Source organism: Gymnoscopelus braueri (assembly GCF_963280865.1).
Source record: "Gymnoscopelus braueri genome assembly, chromosome: 21".
Lineage (NCBI taxonomy): Eukaryota > Metazoa > Chordata > Actinopteri > Myctophiformes > Myctophidae > Gymnoscopelus > Gymnoscopelus braueri.
Genome location: NC_137623.1, coordinates 3,097,580 through 3,123,354, shown reverse-complemented (window position 1 = coordinate 3,123,354; position 25,775 = coordinate 3,097,580). Strand labels below are relative to the sequence as shown.

General features: G+C 41.0%; 2 protein-coding genes across 2 annotated transcripts in view; both read right to left on the bottom strand.

Annotated features, from left to right (window-relative positions):
• pxdc1b (PX domain containing 1b) overlaps positions 1-4,637 on the bottom strand; it is a 40,988-nt gene extending 36,351 nt beyond the window's left edge. Inside the window, exons 1-2 of the mRNA XM_080418004.1 lie at positions 4,057-4,637; positions 2,906-3,343 (exon numbers count right to left, since the gene is read on the bottom strand). Coding sequence (XP_080274130.1) covers positions 2,906-3,188 — 283 coding nt within the window. The 5' untranslated portion in view covers positions 3,189-3,343; positions 4,057-4,637. The remainder of the gene's footprint in view (positions 1-2,905; positions 3,344-4,056) is intronic.
• Positions 4,638-16,725: 12,088 nt separating this feature from the next.
• On the bottom strand, positions 16,726-25,573 carry LOC308077569 (uncharacterized protein). Its single transcript, XM_080418316.1, has 7 exons — positions 25,442-25,573; positions 23,674-23,935; positions 21,540-21,678; positions 20,428-20,571; positions 19,266-19,576; positions 18,326-18,464; positions 16,726-17,732 (listed from the first exon to the last, which is right to left on the bottom strand). The coding sequence occupies exons 2-7, from the start codon at positions 23,932-23,934 to the stop codon at positions 17,191-17,193; spliced, it is 1,536 nt and encodes a 511-aa protein (XP_080274442.1). The 5' UTR covers position 23,935; positions 25,442-25,573; the 3' UTR covers positions 16,726-17,190.
• Positions 25,574-25,775: the final 202 nt, after the last annotated feature.

The window sequence follows — 25,775 nt, the reverse complement described above, 5'->3', positions numbered from 1 at the left end:
GCTAATAAACCTATAGGCTACAATTTGTTTAAGCTTAACCAAAAAAACTTTACTATTAGACCTATGTTTTAGGCTAAATGAAACTTATTTTCTTTACATATCTATCTAATAGGTCCACAGCAAATATTGGTAGAATAAACAACCCTCATTAGTCTGAACTCTTTGTTTGTTTGTGGTTCAAAGTGCAGCCATGTCACAGCGTATTGTGACATGACACCCTAAAACTGGACTTTGTTAATAATTAACCCATTAAGACCTGAAGCCGATCTCTACGAATGTCTTCTAAATCGCAACAGTATTCTGTTTCTATATCAATGGTGCTCAAACTTTTTTCATATCAAGGACCCCCAAAATGATATGTATTTGGCCGCCGACCCCATCTCAAAATGTTCTGTTCCAGGGACCCGCCAGAAGCAACGATTTGTTAAAAATGTTCGCTTTAAAACAATATTATATTCAAAGATTTGCACACATTTTCACGATTTTTCAAAAATAGCAGATCTACAAGCGCGCAACGAGTAGTAACTCCACAGAGTTACTACAGGGGGGCCGCCCAAATCTTAATGTGATAGGATATTTATTTTTTACATTAACCACTTGAACCCTAGCATCTCTGTTCTGAGGAGAACTTTAGCCGAAAACAGCAGATCTACAAGCTCACAACGCCTCGCGCTGCGAGGCGTTGTGAGCTTGTAGATCTGCTGTTTTCTGCCAAGTGGTTTGGTGTAGAGGGACCAAAAGAGCAGACCAAGTACACGTTTTCCAATTATTGAGGGTTTAAGTGGTTAAACTGTCTGAAAATACACATTAACATTAGGGATGGGCAATATTATCGATATCACGATATATCGCGATATTTTATTTTGCGATACTGTATCGCGATACTGTATACTGTATCGCGATACTGTATACTGTATCGCGATACTGTATACTGTATCGCGATACTGTATACTGTATCGCGATACTGTATACTGTATCGCGATACTGTATACTGTATCGCGATAAAAAAAAAAGATTTTTTTTATTTATTTTTTTTTGCTTTTTCAGATACAGGCTTTATGAAAAACATTCAAAGAACCTATCACAGATCTGCAGCTACTCAATATGTAGTGTATATATATAAACAATATGTAGTTGTGATATATGTATATATCGCAATATATCGCAATATATCGCAATATATCGCAATATATCACAATATCGTGATACGACCCAAGTATCGTGATGCGTATCGCAATATAATCGTATCGTGACCCAAGTATCGTGATACGTATCGTATCGTGAGATTGTTGCCAATACCCATCCCTAATTAACATGAATCCAACACAATGCTACACATTGATAGTTTCTGTCAAACAAGTCTATAAGGCTGTCTATGAAAAAAGTTTAATCTGCAACTTTTATACAATATGTAGTGGGGGGTGGGGGTCCCTGCTTCATCTCTCTGTCAGCTAGGGGGGTCCCTGGCCGTTTTAGAGTAGCCTATAGTTATTATTAGGCGGGTTGTTTTGCCATCACCCGATCTGTTATTTATCACCTACTGTCAAACAACACACTATATGCTTAAAGTCTACTCTATGTCCCTGGTTCTCAAAGTGGGGGTCCAGGGTCTCTTGGGGGTCCTTTAGGGAGGTTTAAATTGACCCTTACAGGTCTGTAACTCTTGTCAGTGTACAAATGGAACCAAATGGACCCTAATGGGTCCATTTGGTTCCATTTGTACACTGACAAAAGTTAAGAGGAGACCTTGAAATGTAAAAGTTTGAGAACCACTGGTCTATATACTATATCAGGGGTGATGCAACTTTGATGATATAGAGGGCCACTATATTTCCACACTCACTCCAGAGGAACACATTGCATATACTGTCAGGCAAACACCTCTTATCTCCGTATTTAAACTTTTTTCGCCATTATATGTCACACAAAAGTAGCAAAAATAGCCGATCTACAAGCTCAAAACGCGTCGCAGTGCGACGCGTTTTGAGCTTGTAGATCTGCTATTTTTGAATTGGAATCAAGATTTTTCCAATTCCGATTATTTTTTTGGAATCCTGAAAAGTTACATTTTTATTTAATTTCAAATGCATTTAGTTATACTTTTGTTAACTTTATGAACTTAAATACAAATACATTGGACATAAAAAAGACAACAGAATGTTAATACTAGTCATTAAGCTACTATAATATAGACTGAAGTAATTAAAGCGGGTCATGTTTGCATGTTTGGAATTGTAACAGCTGAAATCAATAATATATCACTATTCTGATATTAACCTGCAGGATGCATTAAAGTAATACTAGGTAACGTTTTCAACAAAACTAAAGTTAAATTGTATATCTTTTGCGAGTGGCAAAAGTTTCACAACACCCACTCCGTGAATTTCACCCCCGGAAGCCTTTTATTTATATATTTTCTATTGAACGTGGACGGGGGGGACTTTCCCGGGAAAATGACGTTCCTGGCCAACGTCATGACGTCGTGGCCGACGTCCTCAGGAACTACCGCAACGGTTTCCTGTTTGGCCAGGAACTACCGCGCTATTAACAAAAAGGAACCTCACGCTGATTTTAAGATAATGTAGGATTGGAAGATCGAAAAAGAACAGAAAAAGAAAGCACAGCTCATGGTAACTAATGCTCCACTGGCTAAGAGAAACGATCCGTAGATAGTATAAAACAATTAAAAGATCGCTTTTTGAAACGCTTCCGGCTTCCGGTGAAAACGAATGGAATTCTGGGTAATCGAGGACTAGGGAAATTGTATGCAGTGACGGTAGTGACCAGCAGAGGTTGCTAAAAATCGTTATTTGTGATTCTGCATTGTACAACTTTAAGTGAAGGTGGGGGCCGCATGTGGCCCCCGGGCCGCCAGTTGCCCATGTATGTTCTATATTATACCAACCTTCTATGAGAGGACTCTTGGACAGCTCTCTCCTGTCCTCGGGGAAGGACTCCATCAGTCTCTTAAACAGCCTCCCCAGATCCTTGGAGCTCCGGTGCAGATACACGATGTTCCTGTCCGACCACTGGGTCCGGATCTCGTAGAACTCCTCTTCCTCTCCTCCTCCTCCTCCTCCTCCTCCTCTCTCTCTCTGGCTGATGATCAGCCTGCGGACCCCGTTCACCCAGCAGTCCACCACGAACATGTTGACCACTGACGTCCCGGGGAACACGGCCGATGCCATGAAGTGATGTAATTCCTCTGGGAACCACCAGGAGGAGCCCCGTTAGTCCAGCATCCTGGACATTCTGGACCACTAGTGGACACTCTGCTCTGCTGGGCTGCTTGGACACCAGTGTTGTTGCCAGATGTTGTGAGAGGAACAAGCAACCAGGTGGTCTAGGAAAACAAGCACACACACACACACACACACACACACACACACACACACACACACACACACACACACACACAGTGTAAAGTAACAAATATTGTACTTTTACTCCACTACAATTATTTTAATAGAAACATGACCAAATAAACAACTACACTTTAGAAACAAGACCAAATAAACAACTACACTTTAGAAACAAGTGGTGTAAAGTAACTACGTACATTTACTCAAGTACTGAACTTAAATACAATTTTGAGGTATTTTTACTTTACTGGAGTATTTCTACTTTTCAGTACTTTTACTTCTACCCCACTACATCTCAGAGGCAAATATTGTACTTTTACTCCACTACAATTGTTTGAAAACTTTAGTCACTATTTTATAGATAGGCTATTTAAAAAGAGCCGATCTAGCTCACCATGTTGTGTGCTTGTAGATCTGCTATTTTCAAACATTTTAGTACTTTTACTTTTGGTACTTTAAGTACATGTTGATGCCAATACTTGTATACTTTTAAGTCAATTTTTAATTCTGGACTTTTACTTGTAACAGCTAGTATTTCTATATTGCAGTATTAGTACTTTTACTTAAGTAAAGAATTTGAGTACTTTTTCCACCACTGTTAGAAACAAGCCCAAAAAACCCACAACCACCAATATTTACAAGCAACTTTACAGAAAAACAAGGTCCCCAGAAGTCGCTTATAATGAGCGTATACCTGGCAACGCTGGCTGGAACACTTCAAAGTCGAACACCAAGTCGCTCCGATTGTTGCAACAAATGAAAGGATCGCAACTTTGTGTCCGTTTAGTTTAGCAACAATGTATCAGAGTCTCAGTGGGAGGATGTTTGTCTTCGTTCAGCCCATTAGATCACATCATCATCAGAGAGACAGGAATGTCATCATGAACGTGGCATAGTGACAGAGCTACGTTAAGAAAATACTCTACATTCTTTACTCACAGACACGCAGGAATACCACGTTACTGTCCGAAACCACACAAAGATTGTTGCCGTTTCTTTTGCTTTTCTCCTTTTTAAAATCTTTCTTATCCTTTGGAAGGGAAAAGAAAAAGCTTTGACTCCATAAATATAGACCTATACGACTACAACTGTTTCTGCTGTTGTTTGCTCTTTGAAGTTATTATAGGAGACAGAGGGAAAACCGTTAGTCGTCGTTAGATCCGTTAGGCTGCCCTGTCTCTGTATTGTCCTGGTCAATGTCCTACTGTAGTCCTGTCCTGATCTAACATTCCTCCAGTTGTTGTCCCATGAAGTCCTGATCAGTTCTTCTCTCTGACATGAAGCATTCAGTCTGAAGACACGGTCTCCTCCCCGAGCTCTCTCTCTCCTCCTGCTGTTCCCTCCCTCCCCTAGTGGTGGAAGAAAGTACTCAGATATTTTTACTTAAGTAAAAGTAGCAATACCGTCCACAATATAAAAAATACCCTGTACAAGTTAAAGGTCTGTGTTGAAAATGTTAATTGAGTGAAAGTACAAAATTACTGGCATCAAAATATACTTAAAGTACCAAAAGTAAAAGTAGGCCTACTAAAATGTTTGAAAATAGCCTAGGTATAAAATAAGGCTGAAGTGGTTAATGTATGTTTTATGATATAATAATTTATATCTGCAAAGTAACTAAAGTTTTCAAATAATTGTAGTGGAGTAAAAGTACAATATTTGCCTCTGAGATGTAGTGGAGTAGAAGTAAAAGTTTTTCAAATTGGAGATACTCCAGTAAAGTCAAAAAATACCTACAAATTGTAATTAAGCACAGTACTTGAGTAAATGTACTAAGTTACTTTACACTGTCCCTCCCTAGCCCTGAAACATGACTGTCTTTCATACCATGACATGACACTGTCATGGTATGAAAGACGACATACCAATCATGATGACAGTCATAGCGGAACTTCAACCTCGGTGTTTGCACTTTCTCTATTTACAACCCGTACATCTACATAAACGTTCACATTTCAAATATGAATTGCTGACCTCGTGGCCATGGATGTTACAAGTTGAAACAGGTGAGTCTAAGTACCCGTGTCTTCAGTATTGTTCAATAAAAGGCATTTTAATCTGATTGGTGGCCATTTTCTTCGAATTTTCTCCATTTGCTTTCAACTACGCGACCCTATCGGTTGTGAGGTGTATTGCACTCTGATACATTATAACTCTATGAGGAAAATGACCGCCGATCAGATTAAAATGATTTGTATTGAACAATACAGAAGATACGGGTACTTAGACCCACCCGTTTCAACTTGTTACATTCATGACCGTGGGGTCAACACTTTATATTTGAAATCTGAACGTTTATGTAGATGTACGGGTTGTAAAGAAAGAAAGTGCAAACACCCAGGAACGGAGAAATGTCAAATCCAGGTTGAAGTTCCGCCATGACTGTCATTATATGACAGACATGTTTTAGGGCCATGCTGCTCCCTCCTCTTCCTCCCTCCTCTCCCCTCCTCTTCCTCCCTCTTCCTCCCTCCTCTTTCTCCCCTGCTTCCTCCTCCCTCTTCCTCCTCCTTGTCAACACCAGTGGTGGAAGAAGTACTCAAACTTTGTATAAGTAAAAGTACCAACACCCACAATGTAGAAATACTCTGTTACAAATAAAAGTCTGGCATTCAAAAATGTACTCGAGTAAAAGTACACAAAATAATTCACATTGAAATATACTTAACATACCAAAAGTAAAAAGTGCTCATTACACATAATGTCCCTTTTCACAAGTTTACATTTTTTAAATAGCAGATCTACAATCTCACAATAATCCAAATCTATAAAGTAACTAGTAACTTTATAGTTTTCAAATAATTATAGTGGAGTAAAAGTACAATATTTGCCTCTGAGATGTACTACAGTAGCCTATAAAGTATTGAGAGGAGGAAATACTCCACAAAAGTGTACTACTTACAGTGGCTGAGTAAATGTATTTAGTTACTTTACTGTCCCCCCTCTCCCCTGCTGCTCCCTCCCTCTTCCTCCTCCTTGTCAACAGTGTGGGTATTACTATTATTATGCAAAGAATGCAACAGGCAAGAGAGAGAGAGAGAGAGAGAGAGAGAGAGAGAGAGAGAGAGAGAGAGAGGGGTAGAATGAACCCCTTCAATCTTTATTTCATTTCCCCCAAAATGCAACCACAGACTGTCTGACACTGAGGTTCTTTAATAGAAGACATCTCTCATGTCTACTCTGTGTAGCCTAAAGTACCCTCGTACCACGAAGTATAAATCAGGCTTAACACTCTGCCACACATGCCAACACTCCTGAATTTAGCAGGAGGATCCTGCAATTTTTACCCTTAGTTTCTGCTGCTCTGCTTCTGAATTGTACATTTATCCTGAAAAATATCATAAATCTTTGGCCAACTCAACCCAGACTCTATTTTCTCCATATAGTCAAAGTGTGCATGCCCATGGGTGATACACACCCCACTGATATGCAGCCATGCAGGGCTATAATGTTAATACTTAGTCAATGAATACTATGTGAATACTAAGTCCCGTATAAAAAATAAATTGAGACAAATAAGTCTCTTTGACAAGTAGCCTATGCACTGGCCAGGATGCAGGCGATACACACATTCCATGCTATACACAACAAGACAGTGAACAAACAGTGCTCGAATACTAAGTAAGTGAATACTAAGTGAATACTAAGTAAGTGAATGCTAAGTGAATACTAAGTCAGTGAATAAGTGAATACTAAGTCAGTGAATAAGTGAATACTAAGTCAGTGAATAAGTGAATACTAAGTCAGTGAATAAGTGAATACTAAGTCAGTGAATAAGTGAATACTAAGTCAGTGAATAAGTGAATACTAAGTCAGTGAATAAGTGAATACTAAGTCAGTGAATAAGTGAATACTAAGTCAGTGAATACCAAGTGAGTATTAAGTCAGACCCGCCCCACCAGAAAATCTCCTTATTTTTCACAGTCTAATGTTGTAATGCACTCTGCCTCTCTGTCTCTTGCTCTCATGCCTCTGTCTTTCTCCACTCTTGTTCATCAAACACACTTCCTTCAAATGAGCAATTCATGTGGTTGCCATGCAGAATAGAAGACTGTCGCTTTTTTTTAAAATACCAATTAATAGTGTAGTGTGCTATACTTTCACACTTCAACCATCAAAAAACATGACCCAGAAATGGGAAGCACTTGGAGAACATGTCTTTAGACAAGTGACATATAGCATTGGTTCTCAACCCCAGCAAAATGTGTTAATATAGCATCACAATAATTGTAATACTTTAACCTTTTATACTTTGGCTATTCAAAAATAGCAGATCTACAAGCTCATAGGGCGGCACCGAGTGCCGCGCTATGAGCTTGTAGATCTGCTATTTTTGAAAAATCTTGAAACTGTGTCCAAATCTTTGAATATATATAGTTTTAAAGCGAACATTTGTAACTCAAATCTTTCCTTCTGGGGGTCCTCTGGGGAAAAAAAATATTTTGAGATGGGGGTCCACGGCCAAATACATATCATTTTGGGGGTCCTTGACATGAAAAAGTTTGAGAACCACTGCTTTAGACAAGTGACATAGTGAAGCCTCTGAAACAAGCAGATCTAGTATGTCCAAGAAGGACCAACCAATCTCTCATTCTCAGTGGTTAAGGCCTGTGGCTTCATACCAATTTGCCTTGAATGCCAGTGAATGTTTTTTTTCTTCTCTTCCTTTGAATCTATATTAAGCTAATCTGAAACAATTGTTAGCATTCATCTCTGACCCCAAAAAGGAGCAGCTTAGATCAGGATGCTTTGCCTCGTTAACCACAGCATCCCAGTAATGTTCCTCTGAGGGCTACGCAGGAGCACCGTTGCCAGATCCTGCGAGAGAAATAAGCAACCAGGTCTATGAAGACGAGCCCTAAATAAGCGACTATTACTATAGGCCACATGAGCGCTTTAAAGTTTAAACCTATATGCATCGGCTATTTGAAAATAGCCCATCTATAAGCTCACAAGCTTGTAGATCTGCTATTTTCAAAGAAATGTGAAAAGTTTTGAATATTTTTGAAAAATGTTAACGCAAATTTGGTATTGGGAGGGGGTCCCTGACACAAAACATTTTCAGATGGGGGGTCCGTGGAATAATGAATATTCGTTTTTCAGGTCATGACAGGACAAAAACAAGCCTAAAGTCGCTTATAATAAGCAGACATGGCAACACTGTCGATGAGTGGCTGAAGAGCTTTACAGGCAAGCATAACAAATTCAAGTAATGAGGATTGAGCTGTAATTAACTGGTGTATTATAACAGGACTGTCTGCTCTGGAGGCAGTGATGTGTGATGGTACTGTAAGTGCCGTCAGTAAACAATAGAGAGTACAGGAAATAGCTTCTTAATTGCAAGTAAAGTTGAACTGTAAAACATGCCCAGACACACATAGGCCTACCGCACACATAAGCACTTAAAGCACGCGCACACGCACACGCACACGCACACGCACACACACACGCATGCACACACACACATACACGCTCGCATGCGCCCACATAGACACACAGTTGGTAAGGAATGGAACATTTTCCTAAAATCTGTATACAAACCCACAAACACCAAATCCATACAAAAACAAAGTACGTTGTACCACTGAAACCAAACAAAGCAACTTACAATTGAGGCATTTAGCAGACGCTCTTAATCCTGAGCGACTTACAGTAAGCAAAGTAAACAAGAGGTAACACATTAAATGCATAGAAATAGTGATTTGGTAAACCAAGAACCTATCACCAGTCTAAACAGTATAACAAACACATCTATAATCTGTATATTGAAACTATACACACTATAGGATGCCAAGTCAACAAATGACCTGGCATCTGTCTACATAACATGTAGCCCCTTTCGGGACCCTGTTTACCTTTTTTATATTTGGGAAGGCGGTATCCAGGGTCCCTTGTCGCTCAAAACACTCTCTCTCGTACTGGCGGCTACCACACTCTGGTCTCGGGCTAATAGCTCGTCGCTTAGAAGTTGCACAGATTTCTCAAAGGTACCAACAAGAGCAATACTAACGCGCCAGAAAGCTGCATTAATCCGCACGGATCGGCGATGCCGTTTAACATTTTTAATAATTTAGTAAAACTTAAGCTCCTCTCTCACACTCTGCTCCACTGCCCATGTCCCGCCTCCCCGCGTTGTGATTGTCATGCAAGCATGTAGGAGCTCGCCAATCAGAGGCAGTAACGTAGGACCATAGAGTTATGGTAGGACGCGCAGCTTGTCAGTTAGTGCAGCTTTCTGGCGCGTTAGTATTGCTCTTGTTGGTACCTTTGAGATATCTCTGCAACTTCTAAGCGACGAGCTATTAGCCCGAGACCAGACAGTGGTAGCCGCCAGTACGAGAGAGAGTGTTTTGAGTGACAAGGGACCCTGGATACCGCCTTCCCAAATATAAAAAAAGGTAAACAGGGTCCCGAAAGGGGCTACATAACATGCTATCTAAATCACATTTTAACCTTTTCGTAGGCCCTGCATGGTGGTCGAGGCTATAGGCCAGTGCTACGGGCTGAGGTGGAGTCTGAAGAGGTGTGTCTTCAGATTATGGCGGAAGATCTGGAGTGAGTCTGCAGTTCTAACCGCAACGGTGAGTTAATTCCACAGTTTGGGAGCCAGAAGGGAGACGAGTATGGGAACGTGCAGGGGCGGCCTTAGTGATCTGGGGGCCCGTTTCAAGAGCTAATATGTGGCCCCCTATGCAACCCCCCCAGCCCCAGAAAAAAATTCTTTTTTAAAAACTTTTTTTTTTTTTTTAATATATTATATAAAATAATATATAATAAATAATATATATAATATAAAATATATATATAATATATAATAATTATATATATATATATTATTATATATTATTATATATAATAATAATATATTATAATAAATAATATAATATAAAAACAGTTTATTTTATAAAATAATAATAATGATATTTGAAAAAATATATATAATAATATTTGAAAAAAAATCTAACATTTTATTTAGAAAAAAAAAAAAAAATCGGGGGCCCCCTGAGGTTCGGGGCCCGTTTCAATTGAAACGGGTGAAACATAGGAAAGGCCGCCCCTGGGAACGTGTGGAGCGTTGTCCAGGGTGCAGTCTCGCTCCAATGTAGAAATTGATGTCCATGGCAATTTATCACAGAACATGATGCTGGATGCAAACTTGACTTCAACTATACTGGACGTTAATGAGAAAATACAGTACATTGAGTGTTCATCATCCTCTTTCTGAACACTCAACTGCACCGCTCTGAGAGTAAATATCTCACCGTGGTCACGTGCTGTAGGCACACAGGACTCAGACATGCGGCCAGTCGGGCGAATATAATGGTTAATTTTGCTACTTTCAGCTATTCAAGGAGGAGGCCTCTTTAACATGTGACAGTTTTATACGCAGCCGTTTTCCAGAACGCCTCTTCTCCAAATTAATCTCTCGTTCCAATGAGGAGACATAATAACTGAGAACATTACATTACATACTGTGACATTATCTACTGTAATAGGAAATATCAACCGCCATAAAAAGGAAATGTTCTGAAGCTGTGGAATCACTGTATCACTGTGAGTGATTGCTACTTTGGCACAGGTTCCACATTGTCAACCACATTTACAATTTCATTATGAACCTGTCATCTTCAGATATATGTATCTCCAATTGTTAGAAATATTTGTGTCTCTGCTTTGTGTGTGTGTGTGTGTGTGTGTGTGTGTGTGTGTGTGTGTGTGTGTGTGTGTGTGTGTGTGTGTGTGTGTGTGTGTGTGTGTGTGTGTGTGTGTGTGTGTGTGTGTGTGTGTGTGTGTGCGTGTGTGTGTGTGTGTGTGTGTGTGTGTGTGTGTGTGTGTGCGCGTGTGTGTGCGTGTGTGTGTCCAGATAAGTGTTTGTATTAGAGATATCCTACTCTAGCCTAGAGGAAGCCTTTATGACCATAAGGTCATTAAATAACAACCACTCCTACATACCAACTCAGAGCTGGGCTATAGGTGCAGACTATTTGCTTTTACATTTGGCAGCCTATAGGACATAACCACAGACTGGTTGTTAGAATAAGGAGGCAAAAGGCTGGCAAAGTATTGCGCTGTCTCTGCTATAATTGGCCATATATGGCGGAGACACTGTTACTTATACCCATAGACAGTGGTGGAAAGTAACTAAGTACATTTACTTAAGTACTGTACTTAAGTAAAATTTTGAGGTATTTGTACTTAACTTGAGTATTTCCAATTTCCAATACTTTTACTTCTGCTCCACTACATCTCAGAGGCAAATATTGTACTTTTACTCCACTACAGTTATTTGAAAACTTTAGTTACTAGTTACTTTGTAGATTTTGAGTATTATTACGGAACATACATTAACCACTTCAGCCCTACATACAATTCAGCCATTTGAAAATATCCAATCAACAAGCTCACAAAGCGTCGCATCGCGACGCTTTGTGAGCTTGTAGATCTGCTATTTTCAAAATATTTGTATACACTTGAAAACCTGAAATGTACAGTAAACAGTTCCAAATTGCAGCCACCGTAAGTGCTCTTTTAGAGCGGTTTTGAAGGAGAGTAAGGATTTGCATGTTTTTATCACTGTTGGTATATGGCCATTCCACATGTGTGTGGCATAGCAGTAGAACGAACTGAATCCCTTGTTAAAGCCAAATCTGGGTTGAACGTGACCAGTGGAGCTCCCTCTGGTGTTGTGATTGTGGACGGCATTGAGGTTTTTGAAGTAGTGTGACAGGTATACATGGGTGTCTCTGTGGTGTAGTGTATCTTGCAGACCAGGCCCAATGCAAGTTGCTGTACTCTGTCCTCTACCCTGAGCCATCCCACCTGATTCGGATGCTATCAATGCATTGAATGGGACATTATCACCTCTTATTAGACCTTTGAATGGGCGAAATAGGCGACATACTGACCCACCCGCGATTTATCAGACCATTCATTGGGTGTTATCAAGACATACTGACCTACCAACGGAGATGACTTAAATAGTTCCGTTTCGGTTTTGGTTTTGGTTTCGGACCATGACGGAGGCACGCAGTCACAGGCGAACTGTCACCCCGTGAAGGACCACCGAGGGAGCTAAGGCGACCGAGTTGCCGTCCTGAACGGTGTGACGTTCGCCTGAGCCTACTCAGCGCCGTTCGAGTTATGTACCGATAGGCACAGAATCGTAAATATTGTTGTGGGGACTGCTCCGCCTCCAAGTAGGTCAGTAGCTCCTGATTACGCCCCATGAATGGTCTGACAAATCGCGGGGTAGGTCAGTATATCGCCTACTCGTCGCCTACTCGCCCATTCAAAGGTCTGATAAAACGTGATAATCTCCCATTCAATGCATTGATAGCATTCGAAGCCGGTGAGCCACCCCAGCCTAGTGAAATGACATGGGGTTAGATGAGTTGTAGGTATGAGGCCAAGGAGTATCCTGACCAGTTTGTTCTGGGATGTCTGGAGCCTTGTTTTTAAGGCCTTAGTGGTGCCGTGGTACCATGGGGTGCATGCATATAGTCGAAGTGACATTGGATGAGTGCTCCTGTTAAGAGTCCTCAATGTATTCCTACTGACCAGAGGAGAGATCCTGTACAAAAATCTTGTTCTTTTGTTGACGTTTTTGATTACTTTTGTTGCCATTTCAGTGTCTTCTGTCAGTGGCGTAACGCAGAATCGCGGGGCCTCCCCGCGGGAGTTTCACGTGAGGCCCACGTACACACATTTTTCGCGCGCGTGCGCTTGAAAAATTTCGGGTCTAATTCAGGTCTAATTCGGTTCTATTTGACCAATATAAATCAACTTTTTTCTTTTTTTTTGCTGTAAAAATATTTGTATCAGCGCAGGCGGGGCCCCCCCTGCTGGTGCCCCCCCCCCGCACCGCATCACTTGCTACCCCTCCGTTACGCCACTGTCTTCTGTCTGTACTGTCTGAACACACACACAGACACTTGTTAACCCATTGAGACCTGAGGCGATTCTTAAAAATGTTTTCTAAATCCTAACAGTTTTTTGAAAAAAAATCTGAAAAATATTTTTTCACGATTTTTCAAAAATAGCAGATCTACAAGCTCATAGCGCGGCACTCGGTGCCGCGCTATGAGCTTGTATATCTGCTATTTTTGAATAGCCAAAAAAATCTAAAGTGACAAGTGATGCGTTCCAGGTATTAATGGGTTAAAGTAATAGTAGTGTGTGTTGCACCTGATCCATTTCTCATCCTGTTATTTTAAAGCAACACTGCTGAGTGGTACACACAGGAACATTGAGTGGTACACACAGGCCAAGGAGCTTGTGCTTTGATATATCAGAGGTGAAAAAATGGCAGGTTTAGTGGAGAAACATTGTTAGATACAAGCAATAAACTTCACACAACGATAGTAAGTGGATCTGTTCACTCCCTGATGTCTATTATGTCAATGTTTTGGAGCATAAAACTATTAGCACAGGTTAAAGCATGTCTAGGTATGCTGCCTTTGATTCATTCCTATTACAGTTGGCACGCTGAAAAGCCCTCTAGCGTTTCATACCGTCTTTAGATTTTCATTAAACGAATGATATTTGAAGTTGTGAAGTTGGTGATAACTCCCAGGGGGAGGAACACCTCAGTGCATGACTAATGACAAAAGTCACTCAAGTGGTGGAAAAAGTACTCACATGTTTTACTTGAGTAAAAGTAGCAATACCGCAATGTAGAAAAACTCTGTTAGGGCGCGCTCCCACCAAGAGTTGGCTGGCCGCTGTTAAACGCAGGTTGTGCACAGTTTTTTGCAGCCAGCGGATTAAAAAAAACGCTGTGACGCACCTGACACTCACATTCAAGACCGTCCCCGTAGCCCGCACCGCCTGCTGCCTTGAGCACCATGGTGCTTCCTGAATCTTGGGACGGTCCGCCTTCAACTCACCCGATTGGACAGAGGGAGAAAATCGGCTCCTGCCTCCAGCAGTTTTATGCTTAGTCGCGGAGAGCAGATAAACGCAAGGTCTGCGCGACAAGCGGAAAAATCTGCTCTTGCGTGAATCCACGCATTTACATTGACAATGCATTGGCAGATTCTGCCCCAGAGGTAAAATAAAAGTGCAGTGCTAAGGGCGCGCTCTCACCGCACTTTTATTTTACCTCTGGGGCGGAATCTGCCAATGCTTTTTCAATGTAAATGTGTGGATTCATGGTCTTGCGCATTTTTTCATGAATCCATGCGTTTGCATTGACAACGCATCGGCAGATGTTAAAAGTCCTGTGTTCAAAATGTTACTTGAGTAAAAGTACAAAAGTATTGGCATCAAAATATACTTATAGTACCAAAAGTAATAGTACTAAAATGTTTGAAAATACAAGCTCACAATGTGTCGCATTGCGACACATTGTGAGCTTGTATATCTGCTATTTTCAAATAGCCTATGTATAAAGTACGCCTAAAGTGGTTAATGTCTGTCTTATAATATAATCATTTATATCTGCAAAGTAACTAGTAACTGAAGTTTTCAAATAATTGTAGTGGAGTAAAAGTACAATATTTGCCTCCGAGATGTAGTAGAGTAGAAGTAAAAGAAAGTAATGAAAATTGGAAATACTCCAGTAAAGTAAAAGCACCTCAAAATTGTACTTAAGTACAGTACTTGAGTAAATGTACTTAGTTACTTTACACCACTGATAAAGAGCTCCTGCTAAATTAACCTGTTACTCTTGTTTTGCAAACACCAACAGTATATAAACTCTCAGTGGTTTGTAGCATAACAATTTGCACCAGGATTTGCTGTTCGCACCGTAATAACCTCTAACTCTGTATTAGTAGGAATTAGACAGTGAGGCGGGCACACTGTAAATTACAGTGTCATGTAGCGAAGCAGCAGTGTTGCCATGTCTGCTTATTATAAGCAAATTGGGCTTGGCTTATAAATATTGGTAGTTGCGGGCTGTTTTTTTTTGGGCTTGTTTCTAAAGTGTAGTTGCTTATTTGGGGCGTGCTTCCTAATGTTGTTTAAACCAGTGGTTCTCAAAACTTTTCATGTCAAGGGCCCCAAAATGTATATGTAATTGGTGCCAAGGACCCCCATGCAAGATTTGTGTTGTTAACAATGTTTTAAAAAATTCCACATTTTCCCCTTTTTGCCCCAAGATTTTTATAAATATACTTAAAGTACCATAAGTAAAATTACTTTTTATGCAGAGGGTCCCATTTAACACGTTTTCAAATGTATAAAATGTGTAAAAATCCTTTGAAAATAGCAGATCTACAAGCTCACAACGATGCGACGCGTTGTGAGCTTGTAGATCTGCCATTTACAAATGGCCACTAGTGCTCATTTGGCCTAGTCGCTTCTTTTGGGCTTGTTTTCATAGACCTGGCTGGTTCCTTGTTTCTCTCGCACAATCTGGCAACACTGCAAAGCCTGTGACAATACTGTTGAATCATCAGGTTGTGGTTGTGAAGGGAGAGCCTGGTGCTTATAGAGACACTTTGTTATTAGTTATTATGCTGACACTTCTGTTCTGTCATTGTTACCTTGCAGTGCTGAAAGGTCAATATTAATAACTATATATGCATTATATCCCAATAACCTCAAATACAGGTGGTGCACAGAGGGATCAATATCAACATAATAACACACATGGTTTTTATTACCAAACATTCAGACAGAACAAAAACAAACAACAAAAACAGGCCTTCAATAATTAAAGAGATAGTTCACCCCAAAAATTACTTATTTTCTATCAATTACACACCCCATGAAGGCTCAAATAAAAAATGTTGTTGCATTCCTAAACCAATAATTTGATGACTGGCGAAAAGATGCTAATGTAACCGGTAGGAGACTCAAAGTTGACTCTTTGTGTCTCCATACCGGAGCCACCTCTGGTCATCAAATGATTGGCTCAGCAATGCGACAAAAATAAATTAATCTCCATGAATTCAAGTCTCCATGGGGTTTGTAATTGATAGAAAAGGTCATTTTGGGGGTGAACTATCCCTTTAACAAACACAGGCCTTCAATAATCATGAACAAAAACAGGCCTCCAAATGTTTCGGCAAAACGAAAGAACTAAAAATGGTCGTTCATGAGGTCACGGTCAAGGCATTCTTCTTCCTCTCCTCACTCCTAGGCGTTGGGCCACGACGGGACGGCCCGCCACGTAGAGACGAGGAGGAGGAGAAGGAGGTGGTGGCTGGTAGCCCGCTCTGGTGTTGGGAGGACATCACGTCCAACCCAGATTTGGCACAAGCAAGGGGGTTGAAATTTGTTCTCCTGCTATGCCACCAAAATCTCTCCTTCAAAACTGCCCTTATAGAGTACCTTCAGGAGGCTGCAATTCCAAACTGGCCCCTGTAAAAGTCATAACATAGCCCCCCCCCCCCCCTCTCGAACTGTTTACTGTACATATTGTTTGTTTGTCTTATGTTTTAAACTGTTTCTATGATGTTCTGCATAGTAGTGTATATCCGTCTGTCATTTAATGTCTCTATGAATTGAATACAAAGGACCCCAATGGAAACAAGCCCATGGCTTTCTTGGGTTTTTTTAATTCCTATATTGAACATGTGCTTTTTTTCTGCAAACTTATTCAATCAGGCCCGGACCTGACCTAGAGGTCCGGGCACCTAGGCTCATAAGCAGCCTGACAGCGCACCGTGGGTTCGAGTCCTGTTCCCAGCCTTTGCTGCATGTCTCTCCCCATCTCTCCCTGTTTCCTGTCCATCTCTACTATAGAACTATAAATAAAAGGCAGAAAAAGCCACACACAAAAAACGTATACAAAAATAATAATAAAATAAATAAAAAACAATTATTCAATCAATGAACCAACCAACCATGAGCCAGGTAAAATCCTGCCTAGGGCACCAAATTACTCAGGGCCGGCACTGGCTGGTGCTGGTGCTGGTGGTGATGGTGGTGCATCTGGCGTCGCGGCCGTTTCCCGGGTAGACGGAGCCATCATCATCATCACCGGAGGAGCCGCCGTAGGCCCCTGCAGCCCGGCGAGGCGCTCCAGGGCCGCGGCGCTGCGCTGGAGCGCCGTGACGCCTTGGGCCATGAGCCTCTCCTGTCTGACCAGCCTGCTGTTCAGGCTGCAGAGACCACGCCGCAGGGCGCCCAACTCCCGCTGCACCATGCGGAACCCGGCCTGCTGGATCTCCTGAATCGGGTGATGGTCCTCCTCCTCCTCCTCCTCCGGTACCGGTCCGGTGACCACGTTGTTCCTGGATGGGCGGGGTCGGGGTGGTCTCTGCCTGGCGGCACTGGGACCCGGTTCTGCCGCCGCGACCCCCGACGGACCTTCACCTTCACCTGGGTCCGGATCCGGATCCGCCTCCTCCTCGGCTCGCTCCTCGGCCCCGGTTCCTCCCTGGTCCTCCTCCTCACTCTTCACTTGAAGAGGTGGTTCATCTGTGGGCGGTGTTGATTTTGACAGCAAATTCAGATTTAGTTTTAGTCATAGACTTTTGAATACAATTCCATTTAGTTTTAGTCGTATTTTAGACACCTGAAATGTTTAGTTTTTGTCTAGTTTTAGTCGACTAAATATCATAAGATTATAGTCGACTAAATCTACAGTTGATTTGGTCGACTAAAATGTTTTCTGGCGGTGCCTTGATGGCGTCGTAATGGCCGATTTCACACTTGGTTGCATGCTGAAAATAGCCGATCTACAAGCTCACAACGCGTCGCAGCGCGACGCGTTGTGAGCTTGTAGATCTGCTATTTTCAGAGCGCAACACCCGAGCGCAACCAAGCATAAAATTACTTGTCTCTTAGTTCTACTGGATCTCTTCTCCACTAGATCCCTCACTGACATTTTAGTCTAGTTTTTATTTGTTGACGAAATTGTCAACACATTTAGTCTTAGTTTTAGTCATCATAGCTTAGTTTTTATTTAGTTTTTATTTAGTTTTCGCTAGTGAAAAAAAGGTAGTCGACCAACATGTTTCGTCATAGTTTTAGTGGATGAAATCAACACTGCCAGCCAGTGATTGAATTACCTCCCTCGGCTCCTCCATTCTCCGCTGGTCCCCTGATGCCATACATGCTCTCTGGGAAGAGAGCGGAGGCGGCGAGGAGGACCTCCGGCGTAGCTTGTCCTCCTCCTGCGGCCAGTCGTTCCCGCCTGATAGCGGCGGCCTTGGGAGTGATGGAAGGAATTATTTTATTGACAGGTACAGCAGTATGATCAAATAAAAGGGAAAAAATCCCAATGGATGAATCGCGAGGACAAAGGCTTGAGTCAAGCCTAAGACACCCATGTACCTGTCAAAGTACTTCAAAAAACCTAAATGAAGTCCACAATCACAACACCAGTGGTGTAAAGTAACTAAGTACATTTACTCAAGTACTGTACTTAAGTACAATTTTGAGGGACTTTTACTTTACTGGAGTATTTCCTATTTTCAATACTTCTACTTCACTACATCTCAGAGGCAAATATTGTACTTTTACTCAACTACAATTATCTGAAAACTTTAGTTACTAATTACATTTCAGATATACATTATTACATTATAAAACATACATTAACCACTTCAGTCATATTTTATACCTAGGCTATTTGAAAATAGCCGATCTACAAGCTCACAACGCGTCGCATCGCGACGCGTTGTGAGCTTGTAGATCTGCTATTTTCAATCAGTTTAGTACTTTTACTTTGGGTACTTTAAGTACATTTTGATGCCAATACTTTTGTACTTTTACTCAAGTAAATGTTTAATTCTGGACTTTTACTTGTAACAGAGTAATTTTATATTGCAGTATTGATACTTTTACTTAAGTAAATAATGTGAGTACTTTTTCCACCACTGCACAACACCAGAGGTATATCTCCACTGATCACGTCCAGCCCAGATAACGTTATGAGCATACGTTCCCGGATTGAATGTGTTAAGAAGGTGACGAAATGACACACACATAAATACAGGCAAAACAAACCCTTCTTTTCCTCATTCTCTTCGTCGTGTCGAATTTCTTCTTGATCTGGTAGACGTGTCTCTGGATGCCGGAGAACGCCGAGACGGCCTCCGCCACCTCGACCCACGCCCGCCGGGCGTCGTCTCTCGTGGCGGGCCCGGACGTCGGCGACCCGTAGATCCTCGCCTGCCTCGCCTTGACCTCGTGCACGAGCAGCTTCACCTCGCCTTCGGAGAAACGCTGCGAGCGCCGTCCTGCCGGCGCCCAATGATTGCGCGTCGTGGATTTAGCACAGTGCAGCCTTCTGCTCCTCAGGGCAAAGGCACCTGGCACTAGGGTTGTCACGATTACAAATTTACGTTGACGATTAATTATCACTCAAATAATTGCGATTAACGATTTAATTGCGTTTCCTGTCGTTGAAAATTAATGAAACATTATGAATAAAAATGACATTTCTGTTTGGCTTTTAGCTTTCGTAAACTAAAGTCCCACAGGGCAGATATGACGAATAGCACATATTTAATTACTTTATACTTAAAAATAAACATTAAAGGAGGAGTTCACCCAAAAAATTACTTATTTTCTATCAATGACACACCCTATGAAGCCTTGACTCCATGGATTATTTTTTGTTTTTGACGCATTCCTAAGCTAATAATTTAATTCCTGTCTCCTACCGGCTAATGTATCCACAAATACACACGGTCATCAAATTATTGTCTTAGGAATGCCACAAAAACAAAAATAAATCCATGAAATGAAGGCTTCATGGGGTGTGTAATTGATAGAAAATAAGTTTTTTTTTGGGTGAACTCCTCCTTTAATAGTGGAAATAGCCGATCTATAAGCTCAGAGCTTGTAGATCTGCTATTTCCAAAATTTTTGTTATTTTTTTGAAAATATATGACATTTTTTAACACGGAATTGATTATGACGATTATGCAAAAATAATTGATATTAGACGATGATGTAATAATTGTGACAGGCCTACCTGGCGCGCCGTTTAGTTTGATCGGTGCAGCCACGCCCGAACCGCACCTTGCCTTTTTAAGGCTGCAGACACCCCGTCGGATCTCAAGAATCGGGTGGTGGTCCTCCTCCTCCTCCTCCTCCTCCTCCTCCTCCTCCTCCTCCGGTCCGACCACGTTGCTCCTGAATCGGCGGGGTCTCTGCCTGGGACCCCCCGGTCCTGCTGATGCCGCCGCTACCCCCGACGACGGCGGCCCTGGACCCGGATCCGCCTCCTCCTCCTCCTCGGCTCCTCCCTCTCCCGCCGTGGCTTCCTGCTCCGTCTCCTCCTGAAGTGGTTTCCACCACTGTTCATCTGCAGTGGGTGGTTAAAGTACCGGTACTCAAATGTTTGAGCGCCATTGAAGTGTTTCACGTGTTTTACCGAAACACGGCAACGTGTTTCACGTGTTTTTTTTGTATTATTATTATTTTTTTTAAACGTTCAGAACCCAAGATATCATCATTTGAAGATTTGCTGCTCCATTCACTTCTTGTTTAACTTATTACTGAAAAAGGCTGTATCTCAGCTCCTGAGCACTTTTTTTTTTACTATGTATTTTTCAATGTTATTATGTTACTTTCAAAAGGCAGACAATTAACATTCACTGCCAGGCTTATTTCAAGCTTGTTGATCCACATGCCACAGGCATTATGGATCAAACGGAGAAATTATTTTCTCCGTTTACATTTTAACATTGAAGTGGATGGAGCATTAACTTTTTGAAAATCGTTTTCTCCTAGTTCCTTTGAGATTAAAAAAAAAAAAAAAAAAAAATTTAAAAGTTTTATTTTGAAAAAAAAAAAATGTAGGTGACGTCAAAAGACGTCATTGGCACTAATGGCACACTGAAAACATTTGTGAAACCACACAGTGCAACCCTCAGTGATTAGCACCCATCAGGGGATCGATCATACTGGAGATAAATATTCTGTGAATACTTGAAAAGGGCATAAGAAATGTGAAAAATTGCTGGCACATTTCGCAATTATTTTTGTATTTCATTGGCAATGAATGAGGGATAGTTCACCCAAAAAATGACATTTTTTCTATGGATTAGTCACCCCATGGAGACTTGAATTCATTTTTTTGTTTCATTCCTAAGACAATAATTTGATGACCAGCGGAACCGGTAGGCAGCGGTTCCGGTAGGAGATACTAAAGGTTATCAAAAAAATAATGGCTTTTGGGTGAAATATCCCTTTAAGCGCGGCCTTACACTCCCAATAAATAGACCTAAAACAAAACCAGGTGCAAAGTGGCAAAATGATTGAATGTATTACCTCCCTCGGCCTCCGCTGGTCCCATGATGCCATACTCTGGGAAGTAAGTATCTGGGAAGAGAGTGGAGGCGGCGAGGAGCTCCGCCGCCGTAGCTTGTCCTCCTCCTGAGGCCAGTCGTTCGCCTCCGTTAGCGGCGGCCTTGGGAGTGATTAAAGTCATTATTTTATTGACAATTTTAAGGTACAGCAGTATGATAAGAAGGGAAAATCCCTATGGATTAACCCATTAAGGCCTGAGGCCGATTATTATTATTTTTCACAGTTTTTTGAAAAAAAACAAAACAATATTTTTCAAAAATAGCAGATCTACACGCTCATAGCGCGGCACTCGGTGCCGCGCTATGAGCTTGTATATCTGCTATTTTTGAATAGCCAAAGAAATCTAAAGCGACACAGATGCGTTCCAGGTCTTAATGGACCGAAGATAGCCATGTACCTGTCACTGTCAAAGTACTTAAAAAAAAACATACTTCAAAAAAACATAAATGAAGTCCACAATCACAACACCAGAGGTATAGCTCCACTGATCACGTCCGACCCAGATTTGGCACAAACGACGGGTTGAATTCGTTCTCCTGCTAATGCCACCAAAAATGTGGAATGCTCTACCAAAAGTCGTGAGGGAGTGTAAAACTCTTTCAAAACCTCCCTAAAAGAGTACCTTCAGGAGGCTGCCATTCCAAACTGGCCCCTGTAAAAGTCATATCCTAGCCCCCCCCCCTCTCCTTCTCAAACTGATTATTAGTGTGGTTGCCCGAATACCCGAATGGGCAACCAGACTATAGTTACTCTACCGACTTTATTTCTAGATAAACTTTATTTTGCCGCGCATTCTAGTTGTATATATTTTTGTTTTTTCTTATTTTTTAAACTGTTCCTATGATGTTCTGCATAGTAGTGTATATCTGTCTGTCATTTAATGTCACTATGTATGAATTAGGGCTGCTAAATGGTAAATTAATATTCGAATTTCGAATATTCCTCGAATATGGGGAAAATGTGTATATTCGAATATGAAAATTGATATTCGATATATATATATTTTGACAGGGACAATACAAAAAACAGTGCATCAAGTTATAAAAACAAACAAAATATATTTTTTATTGGATCCGAGCACTTGATACATTGGTTTTTGCATTGTCCCTGTCAAATAAACATAAAAAAAATAATAATATATATATATATATATATATATATATATATATATATATATATATACATACACACACATTATTTTATAATAATAATATTCGAATATATTCGAATATCTACCAATTTTGAAGACGAGATATTTGAATATCATTTCTGAGGAAAGTTACCAGCCCTACTATGAATTGAATACCCCAATTGAAACAAGTCAATGGCTTTCTTGTTTTTTTTTTTTTTTTTTATTCCTATTAGCTGACCTTGTATTGAACTGTACTTACATGTGCTTTTTTCTGCAAACTTCTAATAAAGTATTCAATACAATTCCATCATTTTCCAAATGACACATAAGGTAGGTAGGTGGCCAGTGACTTTGGCCAGTTTCACTTTCAAAACCTTTGCATCATGCATGTCACACAAACAGAATGCGATGTGTTTTGTTGATATAACAAGTTCGTTCATATAGAGTCCTATCCACAAATCCACCATTCATCCACCTCCACAATCCACATTATCAAAACCATTAGTTTTGGGTGCTGGATTCGAACCAACATCATCTCGGGTCACGCGCTCCATGCAGGAGGTGTGGAAGGAAAATGGACAAAGTCACTGGCCACTAGGGCTGTCAAACGAATATTCTATATTCGAATATTATTCGAATATTGGGAAAATATGTATATTCGAATATGAAAAGTAATATTCGATTTTTTTTTTGTTTTTGTTTTTTTGTTTATTTGACAGGGACGTTATAAAAACAAACAAAATATATGTTTTATTGGATCCAAGCACTCAATACATAGTTTTTTGTACTGTTTCTGTCAACAACAAAAACATTTAAACATTTTATTTTGAAAAAAAATATTTTTTATAATAATAATATTCGAATATCTGCACATTTTTAAGACCAATATTTGAATATCATTTCTGAGTTAATTTGACAGCCATACTGGCCACCTACTGTATACAGTCAATACAGGCAACACACCTTTTTTATCCCGTTTATCCCGATTCTCTTCGTCGTGTCGTATCTCTTTTTAACCTGTTCCACGTGTCTCTGGATGCCGGAGAAAGCAGAGACGGCCGCCGCGACCTCGAGCCACGCCTGCCGGGCGCCGTCTCTCGTGGCGGGCCCGGTCGTCGAGGACCCGAAGATCCTCACCTGCCTCTTCTTGACCTCGTGCACGAGCAACGCATTTTCTCCTTTGGAAAAACGCTGCGAGCGACCAGAGTGGGGGAGGAGCTCCATGCTGAAAGGATTGTGTGTTGTGGAGTTAGCATATTAGAGCTGCCTGCTCTTAACCCTTTTAGACCGGAAACTCATCTGTGTCATTTTTAGATAGCAGATCTACAAGCTCATAGCGTGGCACCGAGTGCATGAGCTTGTAGATCTGCATTTTTTTGGGAAAATGTGTGCAAATCTTTAAATATACATTTTTTAAAGTGAACATTTGTAATTCAAATCTCTGCTTTTTGGGGGATTCTACAAATGTCTTCTAAATCCTAACAGTTTTTTTGGAAAAAACTTACGTTGCTATAATAAGCGGTTCCCAAACTTTTTTCATGTCAAGGGCCCCCAAAATGATATGTATTTGGCCGTGGACCCCCATCTCAAAATATGTTGTTCCAGGGACCCCCCAGAAGCAAAGATTTAAGTTAAAAATTTTCGCTTTAGAAAATATATATATTCAAAGATTTGCAAAAATGTTCGGGCTGGGTAAGGCAGGTGTCCCAAAATAGCAACTTAATAGCGGGCGAACGCCCCTCTCGCCCTCCTAAATGCCAAATTAGTGGGTTTAGCCAGTATGGCACTTTATAGGGCCCTTTGAAGACTCTTTTCAGACTCCGTGCCAGAGGGCTTTCTCAAGGCTTTCTCAAGTTTTTTTTTTAAATGTTCAAAAATAGCAGATCTACAAGCTCGCAGCGCGTTGCTGCGAGCTTGTAGATCTGCTATTTTTGAATCGCCAACCTATACAATATGGATAAAGGGGTGAAAATGCATTCCCATTTTGCTGGGGACCCACTGGAACCCCCTCAAGGACCACTGGTGGTCCCCGGACCACTGGTTGAGAACCACTGGCTTAAGACAACGCAATGTAGACACTGACAAGAAAAGGAAAGGAGTGATCAAGCAATCACTGTCAATCAGACCAGCAGACATGTATAAACAGCAGTAACTCAGATAAAGCATGGTAAATGATAGCCATTGTTCAATTACGCTCGTCTGTCACAAGCGTCATGGAACCACTTGTTCCTGGTTTGAGAATATTTTACATTTACAACCGCTACATCTACATAAACCTTCACATTTAAAATATAAAGTGCTGACCCCTAAGCCATGGATGTAACAAGTTAAAGCGCCCGGGTCTAAGTACCCATATCTTCAGTATTGTTCAATAAAAAGGATTATAATTTGGTCGGCGGCCATTTATTTTATATTTTTAATAATGTATCAGAGTGCAATACACTTCACAACCAATAGGGTAGTTGAAAGCATATGGAGACGATTCGGAGAAAATGGCCACAGATTGGATTAGAATGTTTTTTTTATTGAACAATACGGAAAATACAGGTACTTAGACCCGGGCGCTTTGACTTGTAACATCCGTGTGGCATGGGGGTCAGCACTTTATATTTAAAATCTGAACGTTTATGTAGATGTAGCAGTTCTAAATGTAAAATATTGTCAAACCAGGGACAAGTGGTTCCATGACCATGTTCCACGGCTATGGTAAATGAATAGAGCAGACACTTACAGTAGTCACAGACGCACACTGGCGCTGCAGTGCTGTAATGATGAAGGCGGATACTTTGTAGCAGGTTAACGGCTAATGTAACTGTATTTAGTAACTATTTAATGTATTTAGTAACTATCCTTTAGTAACCAAACCGCTCTCTCTGCGGTTGCTACTATGTTGCTACTGGAATGAATAAATAATAACCCACAATGCATTGCGCATTTAAAGTGACAGGTACATATTACGCTGAACACAGTTCTTAAAGGAGTAGTTCACCCCAAAAAAATTACTTATTTTCTATCGATTTCACCAGTGGTTCTCAAACTTTTTCATGTCAAGGACCCCCAAAATG

Bases quoted from the DNA above. Each gene is read 5' to 3' on its own strand.
- LOC308077569 (XM_080418316.1), bottom strand. From the start codon at position 23,934: ATGGAGCTCCTCCCCCACTCTGGTCGCTCGCAGCGTTTTTCCAAAGGA. The intron at 20,572-21,539 runs GTAATACATTCA...CACCCACTGCAG, and splicing joins ACCAGCGGAGGCCGAGGGAG to ATGAACAGTGGTGGAAACCA. The intron at 18,465-19,265 runs GTTTGTTTTGCC...ATCACTCCCAAG, and splicing joins AGAGAATGAGGAAAAGAAGG to GCCGCCGCTATCAGGCGGGA.